This window comes from Leiobunum rupestre, chromosome 10, assembly GCF_980474605.1.
Source record: "Leiobunum rupestre chromosome 10, qqLeiRupe1.1.hap1, whole genome shotgun sequence".
Classification (NCBI taxonomy): Eukaryota; Metazoa; Arthropoda; class Arachnida; order Opiliones; family Sclerosomatidae; genus Leiobunum; species Leiobunum rupestre.
Window position 1 is genome coordinate 11,374,434 of NC_143393.1, and position 12,531 is coordinate 11,386,964.

A 12,531-nucleotide genomic window follows, 5' to 3' on the forward strand; every position below is an offset into this window, starting at 1 on the left:
ACGTTAAATCTACGAGTTTTCAAGCGCGGACTTAACCCAGCTAATCATATTGCAGAATATATACAAAACTTTTTTAAAATTATAAAAAGTTCGTTAAATATCAATGAAAATAAATTTTAAATTTATTAAAAACTGAAATGTAATTAGTTGTTTGAGATTTTTAATGCAATTTACCCTTATTATCCATTTTTTCCACTGCATATGATAATATAGGCCTAATAAATTTCAGCATAAAAAACGTTATAATTACAAATACACGAAGAAGTGGGCATAGTTAACAATCAAAATACTACTTATGTGGTTATTTACTTTTGTGTATAGAGACGCAGAAGGTTTGGCCCAATTTTTCATGAACCAGGGAGGCTCAAAAAAGGATTGTCTGGCAAACCTGCCAACCTAGTTGTCTAAATAAATAGTAAATTTTTGATCAAAATCCTACTTATTTAACGGTTATAGTTTTATACAAACCATTATAAATAGTTAATTAACTATATCTCGTTAATTTTGTACATAATTCAGTTATGGACTTACTATATTTCGAAATACACTATCTTCACGTAGGCTACCTTAGCTATATTTTGAAAATTCACTTTATGGGTGACGCTTTAGAAAATACCATTCAAATAGGAATGAGCATAAGCAAAATTTTTTAAACCAAAGGCCGAATAGGCAAGTTGGCTAGTCCTAATGAAGGAGCGCGCTATGTTGTCTTTGTGAAAGTGTTTGGCATGTTTAGCTAGGAATTTATAGAAAGGTCTATGGTTAACTGAAAAAGGATTAGGCTATATTTTTCAGGCAAGAATTATGTCGCTAAATAAATATTTCGAAGACATTCTAAGTAACTTTATAGAACATTTCTAGGATAATATAAAACAATTTAAAAATATAGAATTTTATAGGAATTATAGGATCGCTGGGTTGCCCGCCTGTAGACAGGAAGCCTGTACAAATGACCCGTGCAACCTTAGGGGCCCGATTTGGAAGAAACGAGGTTCTTAAAATGTATAGTCATCTCCAATAATTACGGCTCTATTGGGCCCGAAATTAATATTTTTCCGGGGCCCGGGCCTTTAGAATAATTGTACGAACATGGGAGAAATTCTCCAAAATCACTACTAGGTGATGAATAATGGTGACTGTAACGGGAAATAGTCAATAATGGCGGCGCCCATGTTTTGCCGCGAAATGAAGTCTATAGTACATGTACCACCCGACGCCGCGAAATTTGACCTGCGGCGGCGATACGGTGATTTTCCATCGGCGTGCGTCGACTTTTTTGGTCGGGGAGGCGTAGAACAACGAAACTGTAACGGCCGCGTTAGGGGCGTTTATATGAAATTTCTTTTATTTGCACTACCAAAGTAATAATAGAACTTTCCATAAATTCCTAGCTAAACAGGCCAAACACTTTCACTAAGACAACATAGTGCTACTTCAGAAAGACTCGCAAAAGCATATATTCTTTGGATTAAAAAATTTAACTTATGCTCATTCTCATTTGAATGGGATTTTCAAAATATAGCTAAGGTAGCTTACGTGAAGATAGTATATTTAAAAATATAGTAATTCTATAACTGAACTATTTACAAAATGATATATAGTTAATTAACTATTTATAATGGTTTGTATAAAATTGTAACCGTTAAATGAGTAAAACTTAGATAAAAAATCCACTATTTATCCAAACAACTAGGTTGGCAGGTTTGCCAGAGAATCCTTTTATGAGCCGCCCTGGTTCGTGAAAAATCGAGCCAAGCCTTCTGCCTATCTGTACACAAAAGTATTATTTTATAGAATGGTCTATTGAAATGTAAAAACGAAATAACTACATTTTTGTTTAAGCTGCAAAGAAACTGATATCAACGGAAAATCTAGTAGCACTGTTAAAAAAAATTTATAAACCGTCGGCGGCGCGCCGTTCAAAACCGTCGGCGGCGGCGCAAGAAAAACAGGGTTGCCACAAAATTTCAGATTCAAATTCCCTGTTTTCCCTGACCATTTTAACAGATTTTCCCTGACTTATTAAGGCCAAAATTGTTCTTTTATATTTTACTTTTATCAGAAGTTAATAAATTTATATGAACTTATATTTCAGTAAAAAGGTTATTGCAATGTTGAAAAAATTAGCCAAACATTCAAGGAAATAAATGATAATCGTGGAATTTGTCATAGATCTAGAGTTGAATTAAATTCAAAAAGTGCCAAGATAAAATTGAATTCCCTGACTTTTCCCTGATTTTTACCAATTCTTAAAATTCCTGACATTTCCCTGACTTTTTAGGCCCATTTTTAAATTCCCTGACTTTTCCCTGACGTGTTGCAACCCTGAAAACCGATCGGCGTTGGCGTCTAACATTTGCAAGATTTCTTTTGCGATTTCGCCCTCGTTAGTAAGCGGCGATATGGCGATTGAATCGAACCGTAGTAGGCCTAATTTAGGAATCGAGGAAGCGCATCTTGTTCCATTACTCGGCGGCGTTGGGCTATTTTGGGACTAATGAGATCAAAGCCAATGGCGCGCGCCCGAAACAAATCGACTAAAAGCGGAAAGATTCTTTTTCTAGAGAATCATCTCTCTCTCTCTCGTTGAGGGGACGGAGCCACGAAAAATAAGCGAGACCAAGTAATTATCCAATAGAAAAAAACCCCAGTTGCACCATCATGGAATTTCATTCATTTACGTTTTTGGTTTTTTGTTTGCAAAGTTACAAGGTTGGAACAATATTTTCGGTTTCAAATTCCATGATCATCGTACAGGCAAAACCTGAACTTTTTTTTTACTTTATATTTTAATTTTGTCGCAAGTTAATGAATTTACTTCAACATATTTTATTATACGCCTATATTAAAAGGTGGGTAAAAATGTGGACTCGCCCTGCGAAATTTTAATTTATATGGAGACTAATTTCCGGTCTTGCGTAGTTTCGTATTTTCGGTTTAAAATCTGCGTTTCAGACGACTTGTGAAGAAATAACAGTTACTTATTGATCTTTCGTATATATTCGAATTTAATATAGGCGTATAAAGAACTCATAACGGCTTATGTTTTAACTAAAAAACCGTTTGAAAATGACCAGAAAGTTTAAAACACTAAATGAAGAGTAGAATTTACAGTAAAATTACCGTCATAAATGTTTAAAATACACTAAATAAAGAGTAGAATTTACAGTAAAATTACCGACATAAATGCTTAAAATACACTAAATAAAGAGTAGAATTTACAGCAAAATTACCGTCATAAATGTTTAAAATAAATTTAAATTCCCTGACTTTTTAAAATTAAAATAGCGCGACCTTTTAGGTCTATTTTCAAATTCCCTGGCATATCCCTGATATTCCTTGACAAATGACAACCCTGAGTGAGAATGGATATCCCAGTAATATTAATAGGATTACAGTCCAAAGTGAGTTGGACCGACCAATAATGTCTGAATTATCCACTGATATACCAACTATTTTAAAGTGCACCCCGCCACGTGCCTGGACTACCTTTAAATCAGAGTACCTAGTACCCTGAATATTTTAAAAATAAAAACATTAAGATTTTTCTGAATCTTGGGAATCGATCGAGTTTGAAATATTTCGTAGGAGTTCCTGAAGTAGGTTGCGTTTGGATATTTACCTAGTTTACTCATAAATAAATTCATTTTTTAGCCATAAAAAACGCACATTCGTGGAGAAGAATATTTTTTATTTTTTAGGAATAGTAACATTCCACGTGATCAAACATCGGTATTTCGGCGAGCATCGCTTTTATTCGGCCCCGAAATAGATCTCGAAGAGAACTAAGCGAGTTAAAAGAAATCCCAATCACAGAAACTCGGCATAGAAGGCTGGAGAAGGGAAAACGCCACTAGCGTCCTCTCGCGTCACGAATACCAAACAGAAAGGAATGAGATGGAGGGGGCAGGCGACTACGAAACGGGGCTTTGATTAAAAGACGAGGAAGGCATTCAGCGCCGGGTCAACTCGTAGCGGGGACAAAAGGAAGTCAACAAATGAAAATCTCCCGGACTGGCGTCGCTGACTTTAAGCGGCTATTTTCTAGGAAACTAGACGGAATGGATAGGCAGTGTCCGCGGGGTGGGGTACGTAGGCCCGCTTCGGGGTACGTCAAGAAGGGGTGGACCGCTCGCTGGTCATTACCCGAGAAATTTTGAGGCCGAAATATTTTTACGGTACCGCGCCGTTTATTAATCAGAGGGCGTAATGAACCTAAGGCCGACTTTCTCGCGCCCACTAGATTAATAAAATGGCCCTCTAGTGGTGGTGGGCGGAACAAAAAATGATCTTTCGATTGTAATAAACACGACAGAGTTTTTTATTACTTCTACACGCCGGAATATTTCGTGAATAGCGAACCAATAACGAAAAATGATACGACTCTCGAATCGCTAATTTGTTTTAAGAAAGGGAATAAAACTTCGTTATTTTAGTGTCGCCCAATTATTTTTTCGAAGAGTTGGTCATTCCGTTTTTGATAAATTGCAAAAAGCTATTATTAGAGATTGGTATTGTGAAAAAAAAGTCTTATTTATAGGTTGTCAGTAAAATTTTCAAATTAAACAGGGAATAATAAATCAACGAGTTCTTTATGGAAGCACCCCAAATAATTTTAGGAATTTCCTCCGAAATACGCCACTAAGCAGCGCCGAAAATGTCAAAAGTAGGGAGCGGACGATATTGGAACCAATTGGGGCTGATAGAACTAAACGTTACGTTCCTTTCAAGAGTGAAAATATCATAAATTAATATTTATAAATCTAATAAGTTTAGATCGAAAATTATTATATTTATAGATATTAATATGTAAAAAGTTTATAATTAAATTTGTACCAATTTTTAAAAAGTTAAAATTGTACAAATTAATATCCATAAATGTATTAATGTACCAAGTTAAGTTAAAATAGTACAAATTATTATTGATAAATGCCAAACTATTCGAGCGGAAATTGTACCAATTAATATTCATAAAACAAAATTTTAGAGTAAAAATTGTACATATAAAAATTAATAAAAAAAATTAAAATATTCGACGGATATTGTACAAATTAATATTAACAAATGAGAATATATTCGTCCGAAAATTGTACCAATTAGTATTAACAAATGTGAAAATATTCGACCGAAAATTGTACAAATTAGTATTAACAAATGTGAAAATATTGGACCGAAAATTGTACAAATTAATATAAATAAAAGTGAAAATATTGGACCGAAAATTGTACAAATTAATAATAATAAATGTGAAAATTTTACAAATTAGGTTTTCCGAAATGTATTAAACCTAAAATTATTTCGCATTTCTAAAAGAATTAAACCTACAAATAGAAAAATTTCAACGCTATTGGCAAATACGCAAATAGGAAGTCGAGATGGAAATTTTGCATGGGAAATTGATTCTCACTAAAACGCGACAATAAAGGTGAACTCGTTTTCCTCTTTAAAAGAAGGTATTTGTAAATAGGTGTGCCTAGCGAGAGAGAGAAAATCGATCGAAGATATAATGGCAAATTTAAGCAACGTGAGAAAATAACAGGCTGTTTCGTATATTTATATTCGATCCTTCCCGTTCTAAAAGGCCATAAAAAGGAGCGAATAAATGGGAACCCTATTTCGGAGCCATCTTTGCGAATTACCCTATAGACAAGTAACAACTAAGTTACTTGATATTCATAGCGAGAAACTAAACCAAGCCAGAGCCCTCTGTCAATGTTTTAAAGATATTTTTCTTACCGCGGCGGATAGCGTCCAATCTATAAGAAACTTGACAATTTCCGCAGCCCTGCCTAGGAGCCGCGGGGTGGGCGACAGCTCGAATCGGTAGGGCGAAAAATGGCAGATATCGAACCAGGGTGGGCCGAGGGTGCCGAAGTTGGGGTTTCAAGATCAATAAAATGCTCAACTAGCGAAAAAAATCTGTCAAAGGTCTTTCCTAGAATCCGAGGGATAAAAACCCCTTCTCCGGGTTGCTCGGCCGCTCGCCCGTCGTTCAAAGTTTGCTTTTCGAGAGTGAGAAAAAAGATATGTTATGGGAGTTTTATAAAGTGTATTATTTTGAGTAGTTGCAAATTCCGAAGCTCTTTCAAATCACGCTTTCTTCACTTCCTTCTGTCTCGTTTTTCGAGCAAACTGATCTCGCTTTATTGAAATTATAAGCAAAGGCCCGTTCCCGCCTATCAATCAGCGCCGTGTTTTGACGATAAAGGTTACGACTAGCCGTCATTTCATTTTCTTACGAAATCAAAACGAATTAAGGCTATTTATGAAGTGACGTTTTTTAAAGGATTTCTTAAGGTTTCACGAGAAACGAAGATTTTTATCATTTACTTATTTCCCGATTAAATTACGTATTTATATAGAAAAATACAGAAATCTTATAATATTAAGTACACGAAATACCTATTTTGTAAAAATTCTGGACCACCGAGATCGGGCCCGGGCCCCGGTAAAATATGAATTTCGGGCCCCGAACTAAAAACCGGGATAAGTATACCCAGAAGTAAATGATATCGAAATAGCGCTCAGAATCGGAGGGCGTTTTCCTGATGAAAATGATGCGAAAATCGAGTCAAATAAAAGCTTAATTTCCATCCCCGTCTTTTGACGCGATAAGGGAATTGTGGGTATAGCTATTTCTATGGATAAAAAATGGTTTCTTAAAAACCAAAACATTTTTATTTCGGCCTAGGAGCGCGCAAAATTTCAAATTCGAGGTCAAAATGTAACTTCATAAGGAAAACGCCTCCAACAAGGGGAGTAGAGCGATAACTTCGGTTCATTTACTTCTGGTATACCTCGATTGTTCAAACCCGGGTCCCTAGACGGCACGGGCCCCGGGAATTTGTCCCGGTTTCCCCCCCTCTCTTCGCGGGCCTGCCTAAATTCACAAAGGTGGGCTATGAAAAAATATTTCCGATTCTATACGACTATACGAGTGCTTTTGGATGGACGAGAGCAAAGTTTTCGGGACGATTTTTGGTACAAATATTAGTGCATTTGGTAACAGTGAGTGTAGGGAGCTGTTGGTTCGCGTGGCATGAAGGGCTTGCCACCACCCTCCTACGCATTGTCATCCGGCCACCTGAATTAATGGCATTAAAAGTCGCTAGATGACTTGGGCCTATAAGGTGGTGCTTTGGGTATTAGCCTAGCTGATAATAATAATAATAACAATAATTATTGCTATTATTATTGGACATGGTCTACGCTGTTGTCTAGATTTCTCTTTGAATATTACATAGCCATATTGATTTCTTGCAGGGTTACCAGGGTAAGGCTTTTATATTTTATAGGAAAAATATAAATATTAGAGGCGAATTATACGAAAATATAAGAAATAAAATAGACGAACTATAGGAAAATATAGGAAACTAGATAGGCCAATTATAGGAAAATATAGGACACCAAATCGGAAAATATAGGAAAAAAATAATAAGGTAATTATTGAATATCGGTATACTTGGACTCGAATCACCTAAAATATTAATAATTTTTTGTACACTGTTTTCTTGCATTATTGGATCACTTAGAGGATTCTAAAGCCCGCAAGATTTTATTCGAAAGTGGCAGTGTTTACACTGTATACATGTTTTATGACACGTACAAAAAAAGTTCTTTCATTATCAAAAGACCGTGAAATTATAGGAAAATAGGTTAAAATAAAGGAATTTATAAAAGAAAATCGGAAAATATAGTAAATATAGGAAGTCTGGTCACCTGCTTTAATAAACATACCGAAAACCATGTTTAAAACAATTAATTCTTTACGTTATTCAAAATATAATAAATAAGTTCTTTATAACAAACTATAAACTGAACAACCGTCCATTAAGGAAAAATTATAATAAAATTTAATAAATAAGTGGGGAAAAGCACGTTCTGTACGCAATATTTATCTGAAATTAAACGATTTTAACGCATTTCGAAAAAATTCCCTACAATACTACCGGGTTTTCGGAGCGTATTTCATTTCAACAAACTAGACACGTCCTGTTGGAACTAATAAAATAATTGAATGCAAATCGAACGCAGGTAGATACAGATACAATACAAATCGCCTCATAAACCGTCGAAGCGTGTCCCATTGGCACCTTTTTTTGGCACAAACACCCAAAACCTTCACCTATACATGAAAAAATATCGTTAAATTAATCGTGTTGAGGGGTGGATGGTAGTCCTTAGCCGGAAACACGCCACATTTACCACGCAGTTAAACGTATACAGTGTCTCTCAGTTGCAAATTGAAAAACAATGACAGAAATTAGCCTTTTCGTGCGAAAAAAAATTCGGTTTTTCCTCGACACCCACGTGTGACCCCCGTCAATAAACATGTGTTTTACATTAAATATCAGCATATTCTCCCACCGATGACTACAAACATGTGTTTCTCAGATGAGGAGGACGTGGGAAACGCGATATGTATATTGAAAAAGTGTTTAACCCCAGACAGGAAACAAAGGTGATAATCACCACCCCGAAGCCTAAAGACAGGACAAAAAAAAGCGCAGTCCTGATTTGTCACACAGTACGCTCATTAAGCAAAGCGAACCCAGAAGCCAGACTAAACTGAAATCCACCCATAGAGAAAAGTGGAATCACTCCCCTCTCTCTAAACCTAAACACTCTTCTTGATAATTTGTTTATACAATAAACTGTCTCTTCCGTTACGGGAAAGACCCTACATCATCCGAGTTATAAAAGACAGATACGACATTTTTGCACGGTTCGTTTCCCCTTATCTTAGAATTCCGATTTCTAGTTTAGATCGCTTCAAATATATCGTATCTTTCAAATTTGTTTCTTTTTCGAAAGTGTCCAAATATCGTAAATTAAACAATAAGGTTTTTTAGGATTATGATATAACGCGTTTGACACGTTTTTAATAAAATTCCCAGTGGCGAACATACTATTATTTGCCTCCGAGATGCGGTTCTATCATTTCATAGCGTGGGAGTTAAATAATTTAGTCCAACAATATTATGAAAACGTTCCATTTGAAGACGCCGCGGTATATATATAGCGTAAATACTTAGTGCCAGGTTAGTGCGGCGAATTAAGCCGTTATTAAAGTAGACGAATTTTCACGGTCACCAGACACGACATACCCGGTATTACGAAAGTCAGGCTACGTGAACTTAGGCGCAATTACTATTAAAACCCGATTTAGAACACTTTTCATTTGAGTTCATTCGAGTTGAAAGACTTTAAAATTAATATATAACCATATTTAGGTAACGTTAAATACTTAGTATGTTAATTCACCTTTACACTAACCCCAAAAATGTTTTTATATTTAATAGGGATGCACCGATATATCAGCCTATTTTTCTAATATCGGTATCGGCCGAAATCGGTATAAGAAAAATATTTTCAGAAAAACATTTAAAAATAAGAAAATTATAATGTTTAATTAATGTTTAAATAACTAATGATAATATTTTATTGTTGGCCGAGCTATGTACGCCAGACTTCAGAAGCTAGATCATACCTTTTTCTTGGACAGGGAGTTAAAAAACAACGATATTCGATTTGTCAAAGAAAATATGTATCACGTAAAATGAAAAGAAACATATTCGGATATGCTCTTGCAAACTTTTTTTAATGGAAAATTAGAATAAAATGGTATGACAGTGTACTGAACCGTCTTTGACAATGATTTTATCATATACACTACTTTTATGATAGTTAACTTTGTTTATATCGGTCACTAAAAGCCGATATATAGGCTGTGCCCATATCCCTAATATTTAAATATAACCAAAATAAACATTCGATAAACTGTAGGAAGGAAATGTTTAAAATAAAACTCCAAAGTCAGTTTATTTTCTTTAATAACCGTAAGATATAAAACAGGGATTTTTTTAGTTTTATATCGGTGGTCGTTTCGAAGCCCTAAAAGGTTAAGCTGTATAGAAATTGGGGTCAAAACTACAAAGAATACACCCCCAAAAAATGCAAAGTACATAAACCAGTCCTACGAGCGAAGGTCTTCGTTTCGCAGGAAAATGTTTGGTAAAAATACCGTACGTAATGAACAACTATCTCGTATAAAACTAATAAAACAAAACAGCAGAATTATACGGTTATCGTTGTGGGGGTTTACGAGGAATCGGACCTAAGCCTATGTCATAACAAAAACATTACGAGCTACCATCACAAGTTTAATTTCTATATAGAAAATGTCCCAAGGCCAAGATAGCTCGACCGTATTTAAGAAGGCATATATGGATGGTCGGCTACACCTTCTTAGGTATACCTATTACTTAAGCCTCGTCATTGCAAAGTTTCTTATAACAAGTCGGACGATAAATTATCGCATTACAAAATAATAGCTTCACTCGCTATACCGGCCTAACAAGAATTCCTGACATTTTCTGACAGAGATCCGTAGACGACAAGGTCCAGTTACGATGCACGAAGACGAGTTTTTGCGTCAAACGAGATTGACCCTCGGTCAAGACTTTAGTTTTCGAATAAGGGCCGAAATTGTCTCGTGTAATTACGGCCAAGTACGCGACGAACCTCAAATTATTGATTTTTAAACAGACGTATTTCGCGAACGCAACTGGCTCGTACGAGGAGGGCTAAATAAGAAACCTCGTAAGTTTGTTAGGAATATAGGAATAGTCGAGTTCTAAGCCTATGCAAAGTCGATTTGTAGATCGCCAAACCGCGGGGTCTAGTTAGCCAGCGAATGACGGCGAACGCGAAAGCCCGCGGGCGGCGCGGGTTGCAAACGCGGTTGCTCCGAAAGAATGAAGCCGACGTTTTTAAGCCTAACCGAGAGACTGGCCATGGTGGTTCTACGGGCGAGGCTTAGCGCGCCTTCGGTAGTTGTCAACGGATAAGGATAACGATACGCGGTTTTCGCGGCGGCTAATCGCGGGCCGAGCGAGGGGCAGCGCTCGATAGAATTAAAGCGAAAATAATATCGGTACTCACCAGAACTCTGCGTAGTAATGGCCGCACATAAACTTAAAACGACGAAAATCACGTGAAATCCCATTGTCTCATGTAAATGTCCGACTTTGGCGCGTATCCGCAAAGACCAATTTTTCCAAGGCATTCGACGGAATCGGCTTTCAACACTTGGCTATGGCCGAACAAACCGTAATTTGGGCTTCCTTTCGAATCGGCGGAAAAGTTCCTTCGACGACGCAGCAGCGGCGGCGCTTCAGTACGGAGGACGCGATCTGTCTAGTGACGTCACTGGCCCAGGGAGGCGAACTGCGGAAAAGGCGGGGGGGCGGAAACAGCGCGAGAAGGTTAGAGAAAATCCCACGTGATATACGCGTTTTACTGCGTATGCGCCCGACTGCGAAAGCCCTTTTCCTCGGAGGAAAGGCGCGGGGGGACGCGGCACTGGGGAGGGTGGTAACGATGGCAAAAGAATAAATGCCCACGGCAGGCCTGCGCTGGCTTCCGCACCTTCTTTTCTACCAAACTTGTTTCCGACAGATTTCCTCAAAACACATAAACACATTTCTCGGTATATTACTGATTCTTAAAGAGAATTCGGAACGTCACAATCTAATCTCTCATAAATGACACAAAACCTAAGAATTTGAACTTTGAGACAATCTTGAATAAGATGGACGTAAGACAAGATAAACCAATAACATACACACACAAACAAAAAAAAACATTTCTTAAGATAACAAATTTGGCTTTTAAATATAAATCAATGCCAAAATGTAAATATTTAAAAGTCAAATTAGTAACCATTTAAAAAAACTTTAATTTAGGTATTTGGAGTTAAAAATTTAAATTGCTTGGTACCATTAGTAACATAATACTAATAAGTATGATATTTCCTATCGATACTCTGATCCAGGTTTGACTTAGACTTTCAACCGAACTGAGAAGTATACGAGGGGTAAGACAGTCTCAGATAATCTGTACACGGAGTTCGTGCATTTAGCACTGTTAAAGGTACATATTTTCAAGAGTTCGCGAGTTCCATTTAGCACCGTCAAAGGTACGGCAGTGTACACCGAGTTCGCCGAGTGTCTTACCCCTCGGAAGTATATTATCGTCGTTAATTTCGCCTTGAGTATATTTAGACACTAGGTGGTTTCTTTTCGCTTGTTCCGGCATTTCGGAGTAGGGTAAGATTAGAAGAGTAAGGCTATGACGTCATTTTACTCCGATTCTGTGGTAGTCGGAGTAAAAACGTTTTTCCAAAATGGATGCCTGTACCCTTTTTAGCAGATAAATTCTGGCTAGCAGACGACAAAATCCAATCTACGTAGCTTGATGACTTAGGCCCAAGGTGGTGCCTTGGGTATTAGCGTAGCTGATTATTATTTACTCCTTTACACCTCCTTTTCAGCTACGAGAAACAAACACAGCACCCCACACAAGGAGAACGCAACTCGTCAAAAGTCGTGCATTTTCTTGCGTACAGTTTTCATTGGTTAGACGCTTCAGCGCCTGCTGCCGTCGGAAGGGGAAAATCCGGAAATTGTCTTCCCCCTTTCCGTAAAACGTTCAGCATAAAGGCTCGTCCAATGAAATTTGTACACAAAA

General features: G+C 37.0%; 1 protein-coding gene across 1 annotated transcript in view; it reads right to left on the reverse strand.

Annotated features, from left to right (window-relative positions):
- Positions 1–11,279, reverse strand: part of Cals (calsyntenin 1) — a 232,321-nt gene extending 221,042 nt beyond the window's left edge. Inside the window, exon 1 of the mRNA XM_090161453.1 lies at positions 10,945–11,279. Within this exon, the coding sequence (XP_090017579.1) occupies positions 10,945–11,068 (124 nt within the window). The 5' untranslated portion in view covers positions 11,069–11,279. The remainder of the gene's footprint in view (positions 1–10,944) is intronic.
- Between the last annotated feature and the right edge of the window lie 1,252 nt (positions 11,280–12,531).